This window comes from Stylophora pistillata, chromosome 3 (genome assembly GCF_964205215.1).
Source record: "Stylophora pistillata chromosome 3, jaStyPist1.2, whole genome shotgun sequence".
NCBI lineage: Eukaryota > Metazoa > Cnidaria > Anthozoa > Scleractinia > Pocilloporidae > Stylophora > Stylophora pistillata.
Window position 1 is genome coordinate 10,634,860 of NC_142521.1, and position 25,141 is coordinate 10,660,000.

A 25,141-nucleotide genomic window follows, 5' to 3' on the forward strand; every position below is an offset into this window, starting at 1 on the left:
ACAACACGCTAGTGATTCATGATCCCGAGGCCTTTTCACAAAAGAGGCCCTGGGAACGAGGTTGCGAGTAAACTCTCGTGTTTGGGTTTTCGCCTTATGGCCCCTTTCCGGGAACAGCCGCGAATCACACCCTCAGCAACCAATTATGGAAAAAGTTCTCGGAACCCCTGCTGAATATGAGGTTCTGAAACAAAACCATGAGTGGAGGAAAAATGAATATTCTAGAAGTTGAAGAGAAGAAAGAGAAATTCCTGGACCAGTTCCAGCCATGTGGGTTAAAGAATCCATATTGTGTGGTATGGCTAATACAACAGCCTGTTGTTCCACACTTAAAGAGTCTCGAAATTTATTTCGCAACTAATTTACAGCAAGTTATGGTGGAATGCTAAATTATCCGCGCTGGTGCAAGAAAACGGAAAGTAATATCACTGCATCAGTATCTGCTGCAATGTATCGCACAACAATGCAAATTAAACAAAACATTCCTGCAATATTCATACAACTCTCCTCTTTGAGTTGTAAGTGCGTCTTCTTTGCCAGTGGCAGTTGCAACCTTTGTGCGTTAAATTTAACCTGCAATAGTTTTTCAAATTATTCATTATTTTTTTGTTGCTGTACAAGAGTGGATGGGGCTGCATACCCTTCTCAGCTCCTCCGTTTTGTTTTTTGCCATCGAAAATAATCGGACTGCTATCGATATTCTCCCAAAATCTCGAGCCCTTTTCGGCATGCAGTTTTAAAGCTTAAAGTAAAAGAAACGTTGTAGCAATTGCAAGGGCCACTTTTACAAAAGGATTATATTTATTTCTTAAGCTAGCGTGATCAAACAGAAAAAATAAAACTACTTTTTCATTAGAAAAGTCAGATCGTTGAAGGACACTGGAGCTGTTATAACGAATCCTAACGTTGACAATTTTTATAAGAGATCTGAATGAATTTTTATAAATCACAGTTTTCAAAATGTTCAATAATTCGAAGCGGCTTTTTAGCTCGATACCTCAGTAGCCATAAAAGCCATGTAAGGCGTTCCATTCCTTAAATGGTAAGAAATGCAAAATTGAAGTAAACCAAAGCAATCTTTCTTTGTTGAAGAGTCACTGACCCGCTGTCACGAGAGGCAAATTGTTCGCGTGGCCGTTCACGTGGCCACCCAAACAATCCCATGACTCGAGAGAATCCTCAAACTCTTCTAAGTCCGTAATTTCTAAGTTGTCAAGACTTGTATCGACTTTAAGATCCTGACATTGCTGATACGTTGAAATTACGTCCAACATACATGACTCTGCCTGCAAAGAAAAAAAAACATGTTAAAGAATTTAAAGTTATTCCGTCCACACCTCGAAAGGTTAACCATGCGTTCAAAACACGAAGCAGTTTCGAGTATTTCTTGCTCATACAATTCAGCTGAACGCGCTAATCACAATATAACCGCATTCGTTTTGAATATCTTAGGGACAGGAAGAAAACAATGTAACTGGTGTAGAGGGAAAGAAGGTTACTTTTTTTGTTCAAGGTGCAAAATTAATTCAGATCTCTTAACGACAGTTGAACGTCTCTTCAGGACTCATAAAGGTGTTCCCTGAATATGGAGAATGTCCTCACTTAGGTAACAGAAGAAATTAATGACCGTAAAATGGAACCTTCATTCGGGACACACTCAGGAGTAGAAGAATGTCCCCTAAATAGAGATGTCCCTTCGGTGACGGTAATAGATAAATCAAGACCCCCATACGGGACGCAACGAGAACCAAAAAAATGTCCCTGCAGTATTTTTTCTCCTTCGCTTGGCGACTCAAAAATGTTCCCAGCACCTTAGCGATGATAAATTGATCAAAAATTTTTTTCTCACTTGTTTAAATTGCATCTCATCCATTCCTTCCTCAGTAAACCAATGCAAAAATGCTCTTCTACGATACATAACCCTAAACTGCAGATTGAGTCGTTTAAACAGTTCTTGTATGGCTGTGTTATTCGCAATGAATGTGGCCGACATTTTCATTCCATGTGGAGGAACATTGCAAACTGCAACTTTAGCATTATTTGGGATCCACTCAACAAAATGTCCGCAGTTCTTGTCCTGGACGCTTTTCATTTGGTCCTCAACTTCCTTCATTGATAACTTTTTGCCGCGAAACATAGCTGCGTACGTCAGGTATCTACCATTTCTAGGATCACATGCGATCATAACGTTTTTGGCGTCAAAAATTTGTTGTGTCAGCTCACTAACTGTCAGATTACGGAAAGTCTGTGATTGCCTGCTGGTCAGCGGTGCGAAGCCAGGCATAAAGAAATGAAGACGTGGATAAGGAATCATATTCACGGCCAATTTGCGCATGTCTGCGTTCAACTGCAAAAAAAAAAGCAAACAAACAACCATAAAAAAAACAAAAACAAAAACAAGAAAAAATTGTCGAGTTAAAGTTATAATTTCTTTTGTATTGCGGTGCTATTATGGATCCGGTTTCTGATTGTGTCGAAAGTAAACTGAGACTATATCAGTTTTAGCTTTACTCGTTGATTTGTCAGGGACACTCGCGTCACTTTCTCAACGAATCAGATACAAAATTAGAAACCAATTGTGACAAAACAATAATTCAAGTTCTAGGGGCCTCGGGGAGGTCTATGTAAGTTCTTGAGGGTTCCTCGGGATATAGCTCTTTGTTCAAAGTTCAGTTTGGCCGTGCAATAACTGTGGTTTGGTTTCACGACACGCAATCGAGGAACACTCCAAAGTTCATAAGATCAAAGTAATAACATTTTTCAAACAGAACTAAGTTCAACTTCACAAGAAGTGGCTGATGAGAGTTCAGAGAAAATATATGCGAACTAGCGAGGAAGCATTCTAGTAAATGGGTGACTTTTATAATTATTCTAATATGGTTTAAAGGCTAGGGTAGGGATAGGATTTTTCACCAATCCGAACTTAGTTAAAAAAAAAAAAACCTTAGCAGTTCAATCACACTTGCTCTATTTGAAAACCTTTTAAACTTTACCTTATACTCACCTGTCCGGGAAAACGAAGACATGTGGTAACCCCACTCATGGTCGTTGATATGATATGATTCAAATCAGAGTACGTTGTGGTGTCGAGCTTAAGCGTCCGAAAACAAATATCGTATAGCGCTTCATTATCGAACGAGAACACTTCATCAGTGGTCTCAATCAGCTGTTGAACAGCTAGAGTGGCATTATAAGGTTCAATAACAATCTCAGAAACTTTCGGCGACGGAAAAACACTGATGGCGCTGAGAATCCGATCTGGATATTCCTCTTGAAGATGGTAAAGTATCAGAGTGCCGAGCCCAGACCCCGTGCCGCCGCCAAGGGAATGGGCAACTTGGAAGCCTTGGATCGAGTCACATCCCTCGGCTTCTTTACGCACCGCGTCCAAGACCTCTTCTAGGAGATTGCATCCATTTGTGTAAAAACCTTTCGCCCAGTTATTTCCTGCTCCACATTCCCCTGTGTTATAGTGGAAAAGTTGACTTTTACTGTTAAATAGTGATAAAAGGTGGGGAATCAGAGGATTTTGGTTGTGTCACGATAAAATTTACCTCATTCCCCCATAGGGCTTTGCACTATTCTTGTGACATCCCCCTTTATTGGCAGTGAACTCTGTTGGCGACAACTGATCCCCCTCTACGTCCCCATTGAAAATCATGTGGGCCCCCCCCAACCAAAATATCATCTGCCCCCGTTGTGATAGATAATAAAACTGTCCCTAAGCGGCAGTGTCACTTGTGATTCTAGAAATGGGTTGATTTTCAAGAGGTTCGCTTTTGTCCATTTCGAGAGGAAAAAGAGGGAAAGAGAAATCATGAATCAGAAGGATTATTCGAAATGACTTAAGCTTTTCAGTGCGGCTTAAAACAAAACAAAACAAAACAAAATAAAAACAGGACAGTGGCTTTGAATAGTGGCTCCAGAGGTGTGTCCTGACATTGTTATTCATCTTGTTTGAGATACGATTATTTTGATGAGAGAGATGACATTCATATTTATAACGAGCGTGGGAAAAAAGGGAAAAAGAAAGTTCTTAACCCCCCCACGAGGAATCGAACCCTAAACCTTGGGACTTCACGCCCCGACGCTCTACTACTGAGCTACGGTGCACTCCTACTCCACGGAGCTACAGGGCATTCCTATTTTCATCTACGGAAAACGTCCTACATGCTGTTAGGATCAGTGAGAACGAGAGGAAGCATGGAAATAATATGCTGCGCCCGTTTGACAAGGTCGCAACTGCAACCCGAGAGGGCTTGGAATCTATTTGTGAGAAAAAAAGGCGTAATGTTATGCAATCTAAAAATATCTTCTCTAAAAAAGAACTTTGAAACACTGGAAATTGTACAAACTGCCCAATTAAAGAGGTCGTAATATTCGAACCACGGGTCTATTAGAGGCCACTGGTATTAGAGACACGGATAACTGAATTCGTCCTTGGTTCGCGAGGCATAGGACGAGAAACATACAGGATTTGTTAACACGAATGGAAAATTTTATTCTGCTGATTGGCTAATCAGATATATTGCAGTTCCCGTTGTTACTGTATCCAAAACTGACTGGTCAAACAGGTGGGTAACTTTTGGGATTCATACTTAATTGTTTGCCAAGAAAAGCTGCCAAAAGTCTAAGACAACTGTTTTAGCCTCTAAGGATTATGCCGACATCGTTCATTGAACCTGGATCAGCTGGGTCAATTAGCTTTTTCTTTTTCTTTGTTAGAAGGTATTAAACAACTGCCTCACTGATGAGGCACTAGGGTATTTAATATTTGTGCTCAATTGGCCATATTACGCGCGTCTAAAGCACAGCTGATTCGTGTTGAAATTTGACAAACATCACATTTGATCAAAAGTTGATCCTTTTGAGAACAAGATGTAATAAGGAGCTTTTAAAATCGGATTTTTTCTAAGACATGACCAAAGTCTTCAAATGTTCTTTCGAAAAGTCTGAACAACAAAAGGCGTTGTGAAGTCTTGGTAAATTTTGCTTCATACTAGAATATTCTTCGCGGGTTCGTGACGTCCTGTCGTGTGCTGCAAATGCAGAAATGCAAATTTCATTCTGACAAAAGCTGGCGGCGTAGATAGGAAAAATTAGCGTACTTCCGCAGATTTGACAGATGAACAAAGAAAAACACTATAAGAAAACCGCTAATTTGGAGCTATTATTAAACGCTTTTGTTTATTTGCTTTTTTCAAGAAAATTGAGTGAGAACGGAATATCAAATGTGTATATTTGCGGAGAATTTTGGCTGTAGGCGTTTTAGAACGGTAACGATAACAAAATAACAATTCCGGTTAGAAAGCAAGAATTAAACGAGATTGGAAATACTGTCCCTAACACGAGCATTGCATTTGCAATTCGGAAAGAAATATATGTAAAATGTTATATTCGCTACGAAAATGAAGTTTAACGAAAAAATAAACCGAATTTCTCATAATGAACTATATTATATCTATTCTATTATACGCTGAGTTTTCGTTCAACAATTCTGAATTGCATGAGTTTCCTGTGTAAGCTAAGTCACGCACAGAAAACACAAAATACAGAAAGTTTGGCAGTAATTCAGCGCACAAAACAACTGAAGGTAGTGGAAACTGAACTATAAATACATGATTTAAATTTGATCTTGTTCCTCAAATTAATCGATGAAGTCTCAATTTAGATAATCGAGGAATAAATGGGACAATATTTATTCAAAAGTGCTAAATCTCTTTAAAAAAGCTCCCGTTGATTACACAACTTATTTACATGTCATAAAAGTGAAAAGCAAACTTACCGAAAACAAAGTTATCGGGTCGGAAAACTTTTCCGAACGGCGCAGAACGGAGCGAGTCCATCGTACCCGACTCCAAGTCGACAAGAACAGACCGCGGTACATATCTATTTTCTACCCGGAAAATAATAAAGACCCGAAGGTAAATACAGTATTATTCGAAATTTTACAGCATGCATCACAGTACGAACTAGACTTGACCACGATATGTGAACTTAATGAGAAGTTTTTGATAGCAGGATAACTGAGTATTCACTACTCACCGGCACCCTCAGCAAAGTAAACATCGATTTTCTCCAACTGGGAATTACAGCTGCCTTTATAGCGTCCCTCTTCGTCTATTCCATGTTCAGAGCAAAGGATTTCCCAAAGCTGCGACAAGAGCGGACATTCAGGATTAAGACGTGTAAATTAAACCTCAGACAAAAGAAATAACGCCGCTTTGAATTTTCGTAGCAACACGCAAATTGGTGCCATAATATCAAACCACCTTGTAACCAATTTGGTTTCCACACTGACCAACTTGAACGTTGATAATTTCCCGCATTACATAGGGAAGCACGAGGCGTCTTTCCTTCGCATGAACCCACAGTTTGGGTTCATTTCGTTGTCGGAAATTAGCCTCTTTCTAGCCCGTTCGACCGGACTATTGATAAATCTGCGTCTTGAACGGTACAATCAATAATTAATGTTTTTTTTTCTATCTGTTCTTTCAAAAACTGTGCGTGAACTAAAACAGGGACCAGAAACCGGTAGGTTTGGCAGTAAAGTTCGTAGAAACCCTCGTTTTCATGTCCGAGTCACTTCCGGCTGGTTGTCTTCAACTGGGTTTCTTTTAAAAGTACTACCGTACACGCTTTGTTTTCCTCTTCTCCCTTTCAGTTCAATTTTTTTTTGCCAACTCGAAAATTTAAGAGGAATGTTATAGAGAGGAAAAAACAGTCTGAGAGAAGTTCTCCCTGCCTTTTTTAAAAAGCTTACATGGAAATTCTAGTTCTAAGAGAGTTCAGCAACGGGGGTGCAGCCTTTTTTAAACCAGTTAATCTATATTACATTTTTGCTGGCAACTTCGCCGACCTATGAAACTATATTGCAGTCAGTCGCCAATTGAGTCAAATCTTGGCATTCCTGTATTCATTCCGGCCATGTGTTGGCTCTACTCTCATTTTGTACGCGGTCAACGTAAATGTAAAACGTCTTCAACTTCCTTGCTTCAGTGATTAATTTTTTCGTTGGTTAAAAACTTACTCTCGTAAATTCAGTCGCAAGTCACTAACATGTCCCAACACTTAAGAGCTACCGATGACCAAAATATCGCACGTAAATGACGAGTATCGCGCGCTTCTTCTGACGAGAAAGGGAAGCCAGTTCCATTGTTTTGCTCAGTTTTTTTTTTCAATCCTCTTCTTTTTGTCAAAGATTAAAATTTAGATCGTGGAAAAATGTGGAAAAAACGTCTCGTAAACTCTTAAAAGGATGAATCGCCATCCCTGAAAACATACTTGACATACTTGGAACTATGCAAGAGACCCTCAGCCCCTCTCCGTTCTGCTGGAGTTTTCCGCATTGTCCCTCGCGACACTGATGAAAAAATCGATTCTTTGGGGCGTATTGTCTTGAAGAGTTTCAGGTTTTCAGGCACTCATCCATGAAAAAGTAACTCAATATCTAGGCTTTTGACCTAGCTGTGGATATTCTAATATCGCACGTAAATGTAAGTTTCCCTAAATGCAACTGCCACTAAGATTTAGAAAATACGCAGATTCTCCGAGAGTTTCACACGTCACAGTAACGGCAATATTTGGCAAATCACGCAGCACTCAAATATCACATAATAAACTAATTTTCCATAGCCATTAGGGTCCCACCGAAACATCTTGTTTTTTCTTTAACGAAGACCTGCCCACAACCTTCCTGACATATTTATTCCTAATTCAAACATATAACAAAGGGTATATCTATATCAGTCTCGATGAACCAATACCACAAAAACGTAATTTCTGAAAAAATCAACCTTTAATAACAGCCTTTTAATATCCTTACAATGTAAAACGGTCTCAACAAATCTGCCTTATGCCGCCTCTCCTTCTTCTTCTTCCTCATCAAACTCCCCTTCCTCTTCTGCTGTGGCATCCTGGTATTGCTGGTACTCGGATACAAGATCATTCATGTTGGATTCAGCCTAAAGAGAGTTGAAATGTTTGCGGCAATTAAATCTAATTCTCAGAACTGGCCGTGATTTTATTCTCAGAGCATGTATCAAGTTGTTAGGCTGTGATATTTGACTTCCATATAGAGGGAAACGTTGACAGAAGCATTCACTAAGGATGATTATCATCCCATTTTACCTAGGGCACAAGCGTGCCAAACTTCTCTTGCCAACCTCGATTTCATAACTGAGCTCACTTTTTGGGTCAGTTAAGATCTTCTTCTTTACTAGGGTGGAGTCAAGACAGAGACAAGTAGACTTTTTTCTCTCTTGATTGGATACTGTTCACTCAAGTCAGAACAAAAATATGTATCATTTTTTTTCAGCTTCTTTATATCTGGGAGGCCCAAACCTTGGGCGATTGGAAAAATTGAATGGTGGAAAAGTTGAATACTTTTGAATACAACAATTATTTGATATCATTTTGTATTACCTCAGTGAATTCCATCTCATCCATACCCTCTCCAGTGTACCAATGCAAGAAGGCTTTGCGCCTGAACATAGCGGTAAACTGCTCACTAATACGTTTGAATAATTCCTGAATAGCTGTACTGTTACCGACAAAGGTGGCAGACATTTTCAGACCGCGAGGAGGAATGTCGCAAACGGCTGTTTTGACATTGTTAGGGATCCACTCCACAAAGTAGGAGCTGTTCTTGTTCTGCACGTTCAACATCTGTTCATCAACTTCCTTCATGGACATACGGCCACGGAACATGGCTGCAACCGTCAAATAACGTCCATGCCTTGGATCACAGGCAGCCATCATGTTTTTAGCATCAAACATCTGCTGAGTAAGCTCAGGTACAGTGAGTGCACGGTACTGCTGGGATCCTCTGCTTGTGAGGGGAGCAAATCCAGGCATGAAGAAGTGAAGACGCGGGAAAGGAACCATGTTCACTGCCAGTTTCCTGAGATCAGCATTCAGCTGGAAAATTTAAGAGAAAAATTAGTTGAAAACTGAAGGTCTTAAGCTGGTTCTGACTTTAGAGTTGGAGAATTTTACCTGGCCAGGAAATCGCAAGCAAGTTGTAACGCCACTCATTGTAGCTGACACAAGATGGTTCAAATCTCCGTAAGTTGGTGTGGTGAGCTTCAGAGTTCGGAAGCAGATATCGTACAGGGCTTCATTGTCGATACAGTACGTTTCATCTGTGTTCTCAACCAACTGATGTACGGACAGAGTGGCGTTGTAAGGCTCCACAACGGTGTCTGAAACTTTTGGTGACGGTACGACGCTGAAGGTGTTCATGATTCTGTCAGGATATTCTTCTCTGATCTTCGAAATAAGAAGGGTTCCCATTCCTGAGCCAGTACCGCCGCCTAAGGAATGCGTGAGCTGAAAGCCTTGAAGGCAGTCACAGCTCTCGGCTTCCTTACGAACAACATCAAGTACGGAGTCTACCAACTCAGCTCCTTCGGTGTAGTGTCCTTTAGCCCAGTTGTTTCCAGCTCCGCTTTGACCTGCCAAGTACAGAAAAAATACAGCATCGCTCATACTTCATCGCAACTAATGAAAGATTGGTTATTACCTTGCTAACAATGTTTAAATTGTACTCCGCATTTTATTCAGTTGATTGAACTTTGAATGCTGATATATAAATCCAAATACGTTTCTTAGCATAGCGACCTTATTATGCAGGAAAAGACCGTTTGTCGTCTTAAAAAATTTACCTTAGTCACTCATCCGGGATGAGACTTAGCATTCTAAACAGGTTGGGGCGTGGGAAGAGAATTTTTGGCATTGTTTACCTTTTGGGAATATTCTTATTACAGCAATCTTTGATATTTTTTATTCGTCCCTCCGCGGAGATTTAGTTCAATCCTTCCACCTTCTCTTAGCAAAACTCGTTTGCAAAATGGCGCCCAAGGCTTTAGTCTCGTATTTAAAATAACTTTTTTGCAAGTAAGGTAAAATTCAGGGAATATAGCATCGAAATTTCAAGGTCCTCGCCTTTTGTTCTTACAGATTAAAAAGCTTGATAAATACCGTTGTCATAATCATCGCAGTTGGTGGGTTAGAATTGGAAGGAATTTTATTCATAAACAAAATACAGGTATTGCGACTCAGCTGGCTGAACAGGTCGCCATGAATTTTACATGTGGACTTGAATGAAGTAAGTTCCTGAGAGACCATATTTTACTCACCAAAAACAAAATTGTCGGGTCGGAAAATCTGTCCAAATGGACCTGAACGGACTGAATCCATAGTACCGGGCTCCAAATCGACAAGAACCGCTCTGGGCACATATTTCCCACCTAGAGTTTTGAAAAACAAGCAAGTGGTGCCAGACTCCAGGTTGAAAAGATCAATCTTTACGGTTTTTAGTGAAAGAAAATCGACAGTTCCCTGTTTGTTATCTTGCTCTAAGTAAAAACTGAAAAAATACCTGTAGCTTCGTTGTAGTAAACATTGATTCTTTCCAACTGGAGGTCGGAATCTCCATGGTAGGTTCCTGTTGGATCGATGCCGTGCTCGTCCGAGATAACCTCCCAGAACTAAATTGAAAGAGAGGCGCAAGAAAGTGACGAGTGAGGGTCTTAAATAAATTTGACCATGAATTATATCACCTCTAACCTTTGCGCCAATTTGGTTGCCACATTGGCCGGCTTGAAGATGTACAATTTCACGCATTTTTGGTTCCCTAGCCTTCGCAAACTCACTTCAATGAAAAAACTGGTTGGCTTTTGATTTTGTAAAACGCGTCAATGGATTTTTGACGTAGCTGCGTTACCATGGAGATTTGCAACAACTGGCGAATGAACGAAAAGCGCGCGAAAACAGCACGCTGAAATGAAGTTGAACTTGGAAGGGTTTTCCTGCTCTTGTTTTTCGCTCGATCAAGCGTTCCATTCGAATTTAGCCATTCTTCCTTCTCCACAATTTCTTACAGTTCTTGATTTAAGGATTTTCCTCGCTAGCTGCAGCGCATGACCATAACTGCATAAACTCTAAATTGCACTGAATTTAGAGTGATTTCTCTCCTACAACGGATTATTTGGTTTGACACAAGCGCTGGCACGCGATTAAGGTGTTTTAGGCCCTTCACAGACAAGGGATTTTAGTTGTCAACAACTATTTGTTATCGACAACTAAATAAGTCTGATTAAGGGTTCTACACACTGGCGCTCAAATACTGATTTAGCAGCTGATACGCGGGCACAGTTGGGCACCAAGAGCTTAACGCGCATGCTCCATATCGCCATAACAACTCTTTCATCGACATCGATGGAACTGCCTCATTCTTGTCGTTTCTCGGTGAATCTAAGGAGTCCTGTCTACTCGCAAATTGGTGATAAAATCGCCGTCATTCCAGTTTCCACGGCACGTTGGCCGAAATTCTCTCAAACGAACTTTGCGCCAAACTTTCCGTTCAATCGTTTTGGATAAAAAATATCCTGCATCAGAACTTGTTGGCAGGAACAAAAAAAAAGCAAGCTGCCGCATTAATAACATCATTAGTGTCGTTTCCACCTCCAAGAACAAAGAAAAACGTTAGTCTCGCCGTCTCGCGTTTACCATTCGCCACCCCCATTGAATGTCGTGATGCAGGAATTCATTTGCGCTTAAAAGTGGTACCGGGTCGCCACACAAGATACATTTCATCTCTTCCGTATAACGCAGACCTCAAATGCAACTATTCGGAAAATTTAGAGAAAATACGTTTAAGTAATTATATGCAGGAATTCGTTGTCTTTATTGTCCAGAAATCGTTAACAGTTTAAACTACGGAAAGACTAGTTTGAATACGGTTACTGCTACATCAAATTTTCAGAGTGTTCTAAGGCCCTACCTACATTTTAAGGAAATAAAAAAGCCTAAGAGTCGTTTCAAGTTTGGTTATTCGCTAGAAATAAAACCAGTAGTTGTGAGGCAAGCAGCTAGAACATCCTGTTTAATTTCAAGATATGGAAAAGTTCATGTATTTCCTGCGAATTGTTACTTTGGGTCTTCACACAATTTATGCTGCGTCCTCGTCTCCAGCCTCTTCCTCTTCGTCAAACTCTCCTTCGTCTTCTGCCGTGGCATCCTGGTACTGTTGGTACTCAGAAACAAGATCGTTCATGTTGGATTCAGCCTGCAAAGAAGTTTTACGAACTCATTACTTGAAGGAACAAATCGTTTGCAATAAGTTTTGAAGATCGACGTTCAATTCTAGTTAATTTTATCCTTAATTAGCTCGAAAAACAAAGTCTTTACCTCGGTGAACTCCATCTCATCCATACCCTCTCCAGTGTACCAATGCAAGAAGGCTTTGCGCCTGAACATAGCGGTGAACTGTTCGCTGATTCGCTTGAACAGTTCCTGGATGGCTGTGCTGTTGCCAATGAAGGTAGAGGACATCTTCAATCCACGGGGAGGGATATCACAGACAGCGGTCTTCACATTGTTGGGGATCCATTCCACAAAGTAGGAGCTGTTCTTGTTCTGCACGTTCAACATCTGTTCATCAACTTCCTTCATGGACATACGGCCACGGAACATTGTTGCCACAGTTAGGTAACGTCCATGCCTTGGATCACAGGCAGCCATCATGTTCTTGGCGTCAAACATCTGTTGGGTAAGCTCTGGTACAGTGAGTGCACGGTACTGCTGGGATCCTCTGCTTGTGAGGGGAGCAAATCCAGGCATGAAGAAGTGAAGACGCGGGAAAGGAACCATGTTCACTGCCAATTTCCTGAGATCTGCATTCAACTGAGAAATATAACGGGTAAAATAAGCTTTGAAGCTTACGTTGCTTCAGTTCTCATTTCTTTCTCCAGTGAAAAATTTAAGATACTAACGGTCAAACTATTTTAGTAAAACTTCTTCCAAAATGTACAGTAAGATTTGGGAATTTGTCATTAATTATTAAGGCACTTGCTGAGATTGTGTTGGCAGTGTGTTTATTTTCCTCGTCGAAGCAAAGAGGTGGAAAACACAAACACATGTAAATAACATTGCACCATTCAATCAGTTCATTTTTAAAAGGGTGAACTAGTTAATCGTATTACAGTTCTTGCTGATGTTTTACAGACTTCATGCAGTATTTATCCAAGAATCTTCTAAACACCGATCGCTAACTGCTTTATCAAATCGAAACAACTGCCACCTCTTGCTGTGTTCCGTCCGCTGTACGACAACTTTCTTAGGGCATTGCTCACGCAACATGACCAGGATGTAAAAACAAAACTCTTTAACCAGATTCTGTATGAATGTGGTTTTTAACCTTCTTTCGTAAAAGGTTTGTTTGCGTTTGTTGACATAGATTGACTTACACCACTGAATTTTGGTTCGCTTGGCAACGCTTTAGTTTCGAGTTACGCGCTTGTTGCTATGCGAACAGATCTTGGAATAAAAACGGCAAAATCAGGGCTTTGCAAAAATGAGCGAGCAAGAAATCCCCAAACACGACGTAAATCACTTTGAAAATGGAAAGGTTTTTAATAAACTTAAGAGCCTTTCTAGCTTTCAGAAAATTTCGTCACACGGTTTAATTCTTATCATTTTTGTATGCTGAGAGATTGTAAATTTAATTTTTGCCTCCTTCCTTAACTTGTTATGAAGAACTTGAAAATAGTATCCTATCGTCGCCGTGATTAATAATTGAGAGCAATCTACTGTTGTATTCTTAGGGGACGCGTTCCTGAATGGGCCCTTTTTCCCAATTCAACAAACCAATAAATTATTCTACAGTAATTTTTCAACTCCGTTGCTAACGTTGAACAAAAATTGACAGAATCTGTCGTTATCAACTCGTAAATAAAATTTTACTTAAAGTTTCTTTTAAGGATGGAAGTAGTAAACGAAGTTTTAGACAAGAAAAGCAGCTGTCTGTCGTAGACGAGTCGCCGAACTAAGCGGCTTATCATAATCATGGTTTGTTTGAGTAGTCAAAGCAGTAATCAAAGTTATCTTCTATGGCGTGGTTTAATGCCAAGACTACATACGTTTCGCCTATGCTTAGTTTGTAACTGCTATGTAGACTTAACTTTAATTTTTTTCCTCGAAAAATGAGGGGACAAAGGTAATGGAAATTTGACACGCGCGACAATCACTGCCGTTTCGGACTCTTCCCCGCATAACATAACTAACGCATTACTGTTCCTTCGAGTATTTCTTGAGCACAGCCCTAAACAACAAATATCGCCGTAACTGTGCGTTTTTTCCGGTAAATCTAGCTTTGCTGAAATGAGAAGCTGTTACAGATAGTGTGCACGCGATTAATTGTTTCAAATCGATAACTGGCAACCACTGGCAGCGCGCCCTTTTCCTAACCGTCGAAAATACTGCTCTTTGTCGCATCTTGGGTTAAAAAATTTCGTTTGTTATCGCTTTTAAATAAAATAAATCAACATTTACCTGGCCAGGGAATCGAAGGCAAGTTGTTACACCGCTCATGGTAGCTGATACAAGGTGGTTCAAGTCGCCATAGGTTGGTGTGGTGAGCTTCAGAGTTCGGAAGCAGATATCGTAAAGTGCTTCATTGTCGATGCAGTATGTTTCATCTGTGTTCTCAACCAACTGATGTACGGACAGAGTGGCGTTGTAAGGCTCCACAACGGTGTCTGATACTTTTGGTGACGGTACGACGCTGAAGGTGTTCATGATTCTGTCAGGATATTCTTCTCTGATCTTCGAAATGAGAAGGGTTCCCATACCCGAGCCGGTTCCGCCGCCGAGCGAGTGTGTGAGTTGAAAACCTTGCAGACAGTCACAGCCTTCTGCTTCTTTGCGAACCACATCGAGTACAGAGTCTACCAACTCAGCTCCCTCGGTGTAGTGTCCTTTAGCCCAGTTGTTTCCAGCTCCGCTTTGACCTATGATGAAACGTGGCGATGTTTCAACACGTTATTCGGATATTAGGGTGTTGCTGATTAACAATGAGTCTTCCTTGGATTGATAATTTGAAACTATGAAATCGAAGCTTGAACTCACCGAAGACAAAGTTGTCTGGCCTGAAGATTTGTCCGAAGGGACCTGAACGAACGGAATCCATCGTACCGGGTTCCAAATCGACGAGACAAGCTCTGGGAACATACTTTCCACCTAAAATATTTGATGAGTCGACAACTATGGTTAGCACGGCCGTAGGTTAGAATGTGAAGCGAAAGCGGCAACGAACATGGTCTGAAAAGAAGATCTAGATGATCTAACATCACAATTTGACAGTTACCTGTAGCTTCATTATAATAAACGTTGATCCTTTCCAACTGGAGGTCGGAATCGCCGTGGTAAGTGCCAGTTGGATCGATGCCGTGCTCGTCCGAGATAACCTCCCAGAACTGAAAAGCGAGAATAAAATATGAGCGGACACGAACGAAAATCATTAAGTTCTGCTTTTAGGTAGCTTTATACCTTAGCTCCGATTTGGTTACCGCACTGGCCAGCCTGAAGATGAACAATTTCTCGCATCTTGGAAAATTTTTTTGAGCGAACGAAGGAAGTTCTACTTTCTGATGTCTTTAAAGTTTGCAATATGTCGTCGGGGAGATTCTGGCGCGGTTATATGTAACGACTAATTTATGCGAGGCTTTGTGTGCCAACAATAGGCCCACATCCATATAAAGTAGTGCTTATGTGACGTAAGCGAGCCAGCCATCGAATGTTGTTGATTGCGTTTATTGGTGATACTCGACACCTGAAAGCTATTGTGCATAAGACAAAGCCAAATGAAAGCTTAGCCAATGAAAATCTTGCTATGCTGACATGTGATGTCTTTGAACAAGCAAAATGCAAATTTCGAAGGCGTTAGTGACAATTTTTCTCGAGGAGACCGCAATAAACCGCACATAAACATTATGGCATGATATTCTCTGATTAGTAGCATTAATTGCACTACGAAGGTTGACACGGTGTCTGCCGTTGTGATACTGAACAGGTCGCGTTTTTATAAATTTATGCGATACTGAACTCATGCGGTGTTATAAATTTATGTCATCTGGAATGTGTCATACCATAGCAACGGAAGGGGTGCGGTCTATTAATTCGTTCCAGTATCTTGAGCATTCATTCAAGCACAGCCGCATCCCGGGTTTGTTTTTAGGGGAGGGAGTGGTTAGACTAAGATGTCCGGCAGAGTAAGGTGGGACAACTTTCTTACGCATTGTTTTGAAAACAATCTTGGGGAAATAAAGTTTCCTTTGTATCCCTTTCGTTGGTTTATAATTCAAAGAGCATTACAGTATAAAATTAATGGAGGGGACCATCGTGAGTATTTTAACAATATTAGACTTCCGGTAATGCTAAATTAATAGTGCTCGATATCACGCTTGTAGACTACCAATTTTCATGTTTTTGCTTCAGAATCAATACATTTGTTTTTTTCAAGAGATCTAAGTATTGAGAGGAGATACTTTAATTTTTCATATTTCGTGCAGCGGCCCTAGGAACTGTTCTGCAACCTCTTAACCCTTTTAAGTATGTAGTAAACATTGTGTTGTTCGAACAAGTCCGATGAAGAATGAAATAAATCACTTGCGCCAAAACAATTAATGCAATGTTTCGTTACATAATATTTTTGAGCGTCAAAAATCGTTATTCCATTCCGCAAAAAGCTAAACGATAAAAGGAAGCGAAGTGAAAATTTTCGGTTTTCTCAGTATATGGTTTCTCCGGATTTTCTTAATTTTGTAGCGATCATTTCCTCTCAGGTTTTTTTTTTTTTTTACTCACATCCGTTTGCCGTCAAGCGGTAATGAACTTGTCTGGCACATCGGCGACGCATATTGAGAGATTTCTTCTTCCTAAATTTTTTAGTGCGTTACTAAACGAACTGAACTGAGGAGCTGGCACTACGAGTTCCATCGTTATAGCTAGGTCGTCAGTAACAAAAGCTTTAAAGAAGACTAACAAAGCTGTGCCACAGGTCGAGATATTGGCTCATTACAAAGGGACTCTGTCGAGTGTCGGCTTGAAATTCATTGGTCACATACAAGTTACAGTTATGTCTGTGATACGGCCATTACATCAAAAAGACACCCAACAGGAAAAGGCAACTGAACTACGCTCTTCTTTGTATTTTATTGCTTTAAAGAATTTGTACTCCTTTTGATGCCATTTTTATCTTCTCCTTTACTTGCTCTTTGAACTTGAACTTTTCAAGCCCTCCATGATATCCCCCAGACTGTCTCCTCGTTCGAAGACTATGTGATAGTCTGGTGATGAGTATACTCACGATGGAGTCTCTTCGTCCAAATCGGGAGCTATTGGATCCAAAATTTGAAGGCTACAAACTTGCTTTGGACCCCCTGACACTGTCTTCCACCAGTTTAGCTTCTGCAGTAAACAATGTACCGCTCAGAGAGGAATCATTTTCCTTTCAACACATTCGAGCTTTTGGAAATCGCAACCATCTGGTGATCGACTCTTGGACTGATTGCGGGAAAACTGAAGTTGTTTATTTCGTGAATGAAAACTACGAAGTCCAAAGGGTATTTGTAAAAGTGAGTCAACTAATAATTAAAATCGTAAAATATAATGAAAAAATCGAAAGGCAAAAACTAACGGTATCGTTGAAAGTTGCACGAACGTTTATTTGTTACCAGATGAAGCGTGAAGCTTTCTGTCAGTTTCCTTTCATGTGGTCAAGGAGAATTTGATGGAACATCAGAAACTTTTTCCAACAGTTAACTCTTAAACTCTAAGTAGTGATTAAAGTGTAGCTTCTCTTTGCAATATCAATGCATTGTTAAGCAGACAGGTGAAGAGAACAGCGGAATGGGGGTCTTGAAAACTCAGACCTCGAAAACTCAGACCCCAGACCTGAAAAACTCAGACCCTCTGTGTGTCTCGAAAACTCAGACCCTTTGGGTGTCTCGAGAACTCAGACCAGAGAAGCTGAGACCCTCTGGGTGTCTCGAAAACTCAGACCCAAAAAACTAAGACCCTCTGGGTGTCTCGAAAACTCAGACCCGAAAAATAAAACATATTTACACCGTGCGAATGCTGCAAGCCAACTTGTTTGCTGTTTGTCGATACAGTGGCATTATGTGCAGTGATCATGAAAATTATCTGCCGAGAAAAGAAAAGAAAGCTTGCAGTGTTAGACACGTGCAGCGATCATGAAAATTACACTCAACATTCGTATAGATATTTCATTTCATTATCGTATAAGCCAAGTTTATATCCACAACATGTCGTGTCATTAGAAGCCATTCGCGAGGTGTGTTGTGTGATGGTTTCCTGTACAAATACAGGACCGGCGTCACTCGACAGTAGTGGATATAAACTTTTGCAGTCCTTATACTTCGAGAAATTCTTGTGATTGAGTCACCTGCATTGAATTTTGAGCAGAATAGACCATTAATGGTTGAGGAGAAATCGTTTTTGTTAAACCTGTAATCTAAATGATATGTCTGTCTGTAAAAGTATTGAGATTGCTGTCATTTGTTTGAGCAAGTGTGGTTTTACCAGCAATCGATTTTATAACCAATCGTTTTGATGAGTACTTTTTATTTCAAAACAAACAGTTGCAATGTTATTTCAGTGTTCAGTTTTGTTGCAATGTTGTTTCCAAAAAACATTTAGTGAATCATACAGTAAGTACATTCAAGCATTTTTATTGAAAGGAAAGAAAATAACTGGTGAGGCTTAGAAAATGCAACCATGAATGGATAATGTCTTATCATAATTGACCATGAACATTGATTTAAAAGCTTATGTTATATTAAAGAAAACATAAACAAAGAACCGTTTATACACAGTGTTTATACACAGTGTTTATACACAGTTATTCTTTAAAATGAGGGAAGTATAAGGACCCTGGAAGGTTGTATTCGGTTTCAAATATCTGCCGCTACTGTCATGCTGATGCGGGTCCTGTATTTGTACAGGGAACCATCATGCAACGCACCTCGCGAATAGCTTCTAATGACATGACACGTTGTGGATATAAACTTGGCTTATACGATAACGAAAAGAAAAATCTATACGAATGTTGAGTATAATTTTCATGATTGTTGCACGTACCTAAACCCACTGCAAACTGTTTTTTCTTTTCTCGGCAGATAATTTTCATGATCAGTGCTCATAATGCCACTCTATCAACGAACAGTAAACAAGTTGGCTTGCGGCATTCACATGGTGTAAACATGTTTTATTTTTCAGGTCTGAGTTTTCGAGACACCCAGAGGGTCTGAGTTTTTCGGGTCTGAGTTTTCGAGACACCCGGAGGGTCTGAGATTTTAGGGTCTGAGGTTTGAGTTTTTGAGGTCTGAGTTTTTGAGACACCCCATCAGAAGTTATCAGCAAGAGTGTCCTATTTTGAAAATTCATTTTAATGTGTGATTTGACCCATAACCTTTGTTCTAAGTATTTTAAAAATTGGCATGGGACAAGATTAAAATAGATTTTGATGTTAATACTTAACAAATATACAGTATTTTTAATATTTAATGTTTTGCCTATTTTTTTGTGGGTGTATTTATACAGGTTTGGATTGCTTAAAGAGGGAATTGAAAATCTGAATAATTATGAAACTTTCAAAGTAATGAAAAATATCTAACTAATGTTTCTTTGAAATTTTAAGGACAAAGATGTTTCATTCATTGATACAGTATTCAAACCAGCAGCAGTAGAAAAAACTAAAGAAAGTTTGAACACGACTTTGTTTTTTCCTTCACAATCTCTGGCTTGTTTGTCGGATGGAAGTGGGAAACTCTACTTGCTGCAAACAGGTGACAGAACAGGTGATATTTCCCAGAATACAGTGTGGAAGGTTTGCACAGTTTACCAGATTGACCAGCCATCTGTGATCCTTCATGCTATTCAAAACCAAGAAACTGGATGTGTCAATTGCTTGTTATTGAGTATCACAGAAAATGGTGCTTCTACATCAGTGAAAGATGCTCACCTTGTTAATTTAGAGTTGATCACATTTTCACGAGTCAATTACTCAGCAACCAGTTCTGCAAATTACAACTGTGAGATGTTGCAGCAGTTCAGAGGTCACAGTGCACCAGTGTATGCTGGGATTGAGTGTGGTGGTACAGCTATTTTAGTGGCAAGTGAAAGACCATTTTCTCTAAAGAAAGGTAGCCTATTAATTTGTGGGATTTACATTTGTTTGGAGTGCTATAACAGGGAATATACGACATAACAGCTGGATAATTTTCTTGTTTAAGGTGTCCATCAATTCGAAGCTTCCCACCTGGGTAATTCCATGGTCATTTGAACTTTTGAAGATTTGCTTGTCCAAATCCCTATCCCCCCCTCCCCTGCAAACATTGTGTTTGAATGCCCACTAATGCAAAAGACAAAATCAGTAACTGTGTCTTTCTAAACATTGACCAAGTTTTAACTAGACATTGTTGATCTTTTTTCAGGGCCATTCACATGTGAAAGTGAAGTACTTGCCTTGAACACTTCCATATTAAAAGATATAAAACTTGTATTCCATTGCCAAGACTTGACACTTCTGGTTAAAATTCCCCACCCCAGCCAGGCAAGCTTCAAATTCCCAATCCCCTAGGCATGGATGAGAGTGAAACACCCATGTAAGGAAGAATGTTGAAGCTTTGAATTGATCAGTGCATAACAATCAAAGGCTTCTTTTGTTGGCAATTATTTCCTTTACTCTCGCAAACTTAATACATGTTTCAGGGGTGATATTGTATAAAGAAATTAGATGTTTGTCTCTCTTATGGATTAAAGGGTTAAGTTTAGTGAAGATTTTCTTAATGTTGTAGCGATCATTTCCCATTTCCTCTCAGGTTTTTTTTTTTTTTTACTCACATCCGTTTGGCGTCAAGTGGTAATGAACTTGTCTGGCACATCGACGACGCATATTGAGAGATTTCTTCTTCCTAAACTTAATACATGTTTCAGGGGTGATATTGTATAAAGAAATTAGATGTTTGTCTCTCTTATGGATTAAAGGGTTAAGTTTAGTGAAGATTTTTTTTTTTAAAAAAAGGTTATTTCTTATTTGACATGACCTTCTGTTTTTTTATCAGGTGACAGTGAGGAAAAGCCATCAGGTATGGCTGAGGTAGAGTCCCACAGTTCTTCAGCAAAAGTATACAAATGGTCTCAGGACAGTGAAGATATCACAATAAAATTTGATCTACCAGAAGGAACCAAGAAAAATGAAATAACCTGTAATATAACAGCAGATTCTGTGGACCTTCAAATTGGGACAGAAGTTTTGTTGAGTGGTCCTCTTTATGCGAAAGTAAACTCAGAGGAAAGCACATGGACAGTTGAGGAAAATAGGTGACTTGCAGTACTTGTTTTCAGTCTTCATTTTAAACAATCTTTACTCTCTACCGCTTTCCTTTCTATCCTTTTCTTTTCTTTTCCTTTTTCTAACTATCCACTTTGGGTGGTATTTAAGTTTCAAATTCAACTGGCGTCACAAGAAGCCCCCTTAGGCATCTCAGCCAAGCAAAGAATTTTCTTGGCTGAAATTTATCTGACTTAATAACAAAAATTTCCTGAAAACTTGGCTTTTTATATTTGCAATGTAAACTTAATTAAATTGAATTTATTTTTATTTATTTGTTTATTTATTTATTATAAAATTTTTTACTCTTTTTCTCTAGTCTTTCTTGTGAGCCATTTGTATTGATATATATATACAAAAAACGTGTAACCACTGCTCGCCTCTACTAGCTAATCTGCTAACTGTGGGCAGGGGATATTGCTTTCTGTTAATTATCCCATAATTAATTAATAAAGTACTAATTAAAAGTAATAAAGTTATAAAAAGAGAGACTTTTTTTGTGATGATTTAATAATCTTATGTTCTACCACTGAGCTATAGAGAACTTGTACTAGGTGAACTGTAAGCTACCAATTGAGCTAACCACCTCCCGGTTAGCTCAATTGGTAGAGTGCCAGACTGTTGTGCGGGAAGTCGTGAGTTCAAATCTGGCTGGACCAACACTCAGGGTCTTTAATTAGCTGAGAAGAAAGTGCTGCCTTTGTAATAATATCTGCAAATGGTTAGACTTTCTAGTCTTCTTGGATAGGGACGATAAATGGAGGTCCTGTCTCCTGCAGGGTTGGGGTAGGAGACGTTAATTTCCCACACACGAGAGTACTGTGTGATGGATGTCCTCCCCAGGATGGGATGGGTGGGTAATAAAGGGGTTAGGTGTCAATTGGAATGAAAGTTCTGTTCCTTTCTCCTGCCATTCCTGTGGCGAATAAATTAAACTTAAACTTAAACTTATAGGAAATTTTTTTGAGCCAGACATAAGGCAGACTTTGTCCAGTTAGAGACAACTGTGTCTTGTTTCTGAAAGTAAACATTTTTTTTTCCTTTATAGTTTGGAACTGGTCCTTGTAAAGCAGGTTCATGAACACCACTGGAGCAGTGTTGTTCAAGGTGATGACAGAGGTGTCTATGAACTGGTAGGTGAGGAGGCGGAGAGAGTAAAGGAGATTCACAACAGATTGGAACACCTCACATCAGACAAAATGGTAATTGATATTTTCAATGCCTCAGATGTTCAGCTGAGCTAAATCTTGAATTCCTAAGTGCAGTGCAATCTACAACTGGCAACAAAAATAGTTGTATTGCAACTTTCTTAAATAGCACATCAGTTTTAAGTCCCAAGGAGTTGCTATTGTTTGAACTCGACCTGTTTCAATTAAATGTTGGTTGGGGATTCATGTTATTGGATCGCTGATGGCTTTATTATCTACAGATTTGTTAGATTCTAAACTTTAATTTTTTCATGCTGCCATGTAAAAGAGGTAACCTGAACACTATGTTAACTAGCAATCATCTTGCACATTTGATGTTTTTATTTAGTAAAGTAAATTAGCTTTACATTGCTATATTACTTACTTTATCTCATTTAGCAGAAAAAACTTGAAATGAACATCAAAAGTAGTGATGTTATTTTAAATTTTTCAATCAAAATTTGAAATCCAGGTGGAAAAGTCACGGGAAAGTAAGATGTCATTTAGTAATGAAGAATTCGAAGAATGTGATGCTTTCCCAGAGGATATTGAGTACATCTTTCGGCTGGATGTTAAAACTGGAGAGGTAACACACAAGGTGTGTATCAATGGCTTTGAATTTTTTTTTTACAATTAAGGCTCCTTTTATCAGGTCAACTTGTAAATGATTTGCACACCACTTGATGTATTTCCAGAACTCCCCTCCCGACTCACAAAGCTTATAATGTGGAGCAAGTGTCAAAAAACAGGCATTTTGAGAAATTCTGCTTATCCTCAATTTTACTATGGAGCAATATTTTCCTTCAGACTAAACTACATAGTAGGAAGTTCTTACAAAGAGCTAACGAAAGGCTAATGCTATTGCAAGCACTTGTTACAGTGGCCAATTTACACTATCAAGTCCCGGTGTTGATAAACCAAATTATCTTTTAATACCCTGGCACAACACCAAAGGTTGCTTTAGAAACCCTTTGAAACTAGGATGTGGTCTGTTTGTGATCTAGATTTTGAGCATACTCAATTCCCTTAATAATATCATTCAAGCTCAAGTAGGACTTGACACTAACTTTTCAACTTACTAGCCAAGTGGCTAGTAACAACTTAGAAGTTACAACAATTTCAGTTTGTTTACTTGCCAAACTGCTGAGTGGAAATTGAAAACCACTTGCAAAAACTGAATTTCTACTAGTCTGTGGCTGGTGGGCTCCATTTGTGTCAAGCCTTGTTGTGGTTATCAACTTTAAGTTTACGTTAATAAAAAGTGCACATATCTGACAGTTGAAAAATCTTCATTACACATCAGGTTTGTTTAGCAAGTCATCAGTGGATTTTCAATGCATCACTTGATAAGAATCTCCCTCCTGCATTCTGCATACGCCATGACGTTGATGCCCTTGTGTGGCAGCCCAAGGCACACTCGGACAGCGAGTCTAACTGGATTCACACTGGAACATTTAATGCTTTAGGTTATGTTCAGGCTGCTAAAAGGGATCGCAAATTCTCCACATGCGCCCCAGATTTGTCCTATGCTGTGATATGTGACAACACAAGACATGTTTATGTTTACCAACAACCTGTAGGGGGGGCCAAACATGCCAGCCAACAAGTTGTAACATTAACAACTCCTGACAATGAAATCCTTGGGCTCCAGGCATCTAATAATAGGATTTTTGTCTTGACTAGAGAAGCTGTGCATGTTGTAACAGTAAAGTAAAACACTTTGTTTAATTTTAAGAAATTTCAAATTAGTTTTATTAATATGATTTGCATAGTACACTTTTCGATTTTGAGTTTTTAGTTACTTCTTTGATACAACCACATCAGTTATGCTCTTACCTGTAACTTCAAATTATCAGTATTAATATTTTAATTACGGTAATACTTTTTAGGTCTTAATAAGTGTCATTTGCACTTTCACTGTACCTTCTGATAAGAGATTGAAATACACTGGTCCTGAGAGTTTACAATTAAATCACATAAAATGAGTCCTGGCCTACAAGTATGATCAAGTTTGTTGGAGGAGACTCCAAAAAAAAAAAAAAAAAAAAAAAAAATTAAAAAGCAAGATGACTTGTGATAGCAAAGTAGTTTTTAACCCATGAAAGTGGAAGATTTAACCCATGAAAATGGAAATAGGAAATTATCATGGGAATTTAGCAGCGTACACTCCATCAGGTAGCTCTTCCTGTCCACTGTTTCCAAAACAAATCGGAATTTGGAATGTTTATTTTTGTGGAGGGAGGAAAACCAGAAGACCTGGATAAAAACCCTTAGAGCAAGGACAAGAACCCTCAAGAAACTCAACACTCCTGTGATGCTAATTAGGGGAATTGAATGCGGGCTGCAGTGGTGGGGGGCCAGTGCTCTCACTGCTGCACCATACTCACTCCCTGTTTGTGTATAGAAAATGATAAAAAATATCATGACAGCAGAATAATACCTATACAAATGGAATTAACACTGTCAACCTCTTCATTTATTGTACCTCCATTAAAAGTATCTTTCTTTAAATAATCTTACAATTATTAAAAATAATATTGAAATGGTGTCCCTGTGCATGAACAAGATTCAAATGCGAGACAATTGTACTGAACTGATGGTAGCACCAACAAGAGGCAGTAACTTGACTACCGATTGGGCTCTTAACCCTTTCCCTACAAGGTATGACCATTTGATACAGTCTCCTAAACAACTTGATACACTTTCAAACAAATAGCAAAAGCATTACATAGGAAAATTGTCTTGATTATGTTTTAAA

At 39.3% G+C, this 25,141-nt stretch overlaps 4 protein-coding genes across 4 annotated transcripts; 1 reads left to right on the forward strand and 3 right to left on the reverse strand.

Annotated features, from left to right (window-relative positions):
- Window positions 1–956: 956 nt before the first annotated feature.
- On the reverse strand, window positions 957–6,514 carry LOC111321004 (tubulin beta-2A chain). Its single transcript, XM_022923761.2, has 6 exons — window positions 6,273–6,514; window positions 6,046–6,154; window positions 5,786–5,896; window positions 3,005–3,462; window positions 1,850–2,347; window positions 957–1,286 (listed from the first exon to the last, which is right to left on the reverse strand). Exons 1-6 carry the CDS (start codon window positions 6,327–6,329, stop codon window positions 1,095–1,097), a joined length of 1,425 nt encoding a protein of 474 aa, XP_022779496.2. The 5' UTR covers window positions 6,330–6,514; the 3' UTR covers window positions 957–1,094.
- Window positions 6,515–7,779: 1,265 nt separating this feature from the next.
- On the reverse strand, window positions 7,780–10,714 carry LOC111321006 (tubulin beta-4B chain). Its single transcript, XM_022923763.2, has 6 exons — window positions 10,570–10,714; window positions 10,382–10,490; window positions 10,140–10,250; window positions 8,998–9,455; window positions 8,425–8,919; window positions 7,780–7,964 (listed from the first exon to the last, which is right to left on the reverse strand). The coding sequence occupies exons 1-6, from the start codon at window positions 10,624–10,626 to the stop codon at window positions 7,854–7,856; spliced, it is 1,341 nt and encodes a 446-aa protein (XP_022779498.1). The 5' UTR covers window positions 10,627–10,714; the 3' UTR covers window positions 7,780–7,853.
- Window positions 10,715–11,665: 951 nt separating this feature from the next.
- LOC111321007 (tubulin beta chain) lies at window positions 11,666–15,491 on the reverse strand. The gene is made up of 6 exons (XM_022923764.2): window positions 15,331–15,491; window positions 15,149–15,257; window positions 14,911–15,021; window positions 14,335–14,792; window positions 12,193–12,687; window positions 11,666–12,070 (listed from the first exon to the last, which is right to left on the reverse strand). The coding sequence occupies exons 1-6, from the start codon at window positions 15,385–15,387 to the stop codon at window positions 11,954–11,956; spliced, it is 1,347 nt and encodes a 448-aa protein (XP_022779499.1). The 5' UTR covers window positions 15,388–15,491; the 3' UTR covers window positions 11,666–11,953.
- A 1,534-nt stretch (window positions 15,492–17,025) lies between these two features.
- On the forward strand, window positions 17,026–24,355 carry LOC111321008 (nudC domain-containing protein 1). The gene is made up of 6 exons (XM_022923765.2): window positions 17,026–17,417; window positions 19,502–20,006; window positions 20,928–21,186; window positions 22,245–22,398; window positions 22,856–22,981; window positions 23,687–24,355. The coding sequence occupies exons 1-6, from the start codon at window positions 17,136–17,138 to the stop codon at window positions 24,095–24,097; spliced, it is 1,737 nt and encodes a 578-aa protein (XP_022779500.2). The 5' UTR covers window positions 17,026–17,135; the 3' UTR covers window positions 24,098–24,355.
- Window positions 24,356–25,141: the final 786 nt, after the last annotated feature.

Coding starts and splice junctions, on each gene's coding strand:
- LOC111321008 (XM_022923765.2), top strand. CDS start 17,136: ATGAGTATACTCACGATGGAGTCTCTTCGTCCAAATCGGGAGCTATTG. Junction 17,418..19,501: donor TCCAAAGGGTATTTGTAAAA/GTGAGTCAACTA, acceptor TGAAATTTTAAG/GACAAAGATGTTTCATTCAT. Junction 22,399..22,855: donor ACCTCACATCAGACAAAATG/GTAATTGATATT, acceptor TTTGAAATCCAG/GTGGAAAAGTCACGGGAAAG.
- LOC111321007 (XM_022923764.2), bottom strand. CDS start 15,387: ATGCGAGAAATTGTTCATCTTCAGGCTGGCCAGTGCGGTAACCAAATC. Junction 14,793..14,910: donor GCCAGACAACTTTGTCTTCG/GTGAGTTCAAGC, acceptor GTTTCATCATAG/GTCAAAGCGGAGCTGGAAAC. Junction 12,688..14,334: donor GCCTTCGATTCCCTGGCCAG/GTAAATGTTGAT, acceptor TATATTTCTCAG/TTGAATGCAGATCTCAGGAA.
- LOC111321004 (XM_022923761.2), bottom strand. CDS start 6,329: ATGCGGGAAATTATCAACGTTCAAGTTGGTCAGTGTGGAAACCAAATT. Junction 5,897..6,045: donor TTACTTTGCTGAGGGTGCCG/GTGAGTAGTGAA, acceptor TTTTCCGGGTAG/AAAATAGATATGTACCGCGG. Junction 1,287..1,849: donor ATGAGATGCAATTTAAACAA/GTGAGAAAAAAA, acceptor TTTTCTTTGCAG/GCAGAGTCATGTATGTTGGA.
- LOC111321006 (XM_022923763.2), bottom strand. CDS start 10,626: ATGCGTGAAATTGTACATCTTCAAGCCGGCCAATGTGGCAACCAAATT. Junction 10,251..10,381: donor TTACTACAACGAAGCTACAG/GTATTTTTTCAG, acceptor TCAAAACTCTAG/GTGGGAAATATGTGCCCAGA. Junction 7,965..8,424: donor ATGAGATGGAATTCACTGAG/GTAATACAAAAT, acceptor AACTCTCTTTAG/GCTGAATCCAACATGAATGA.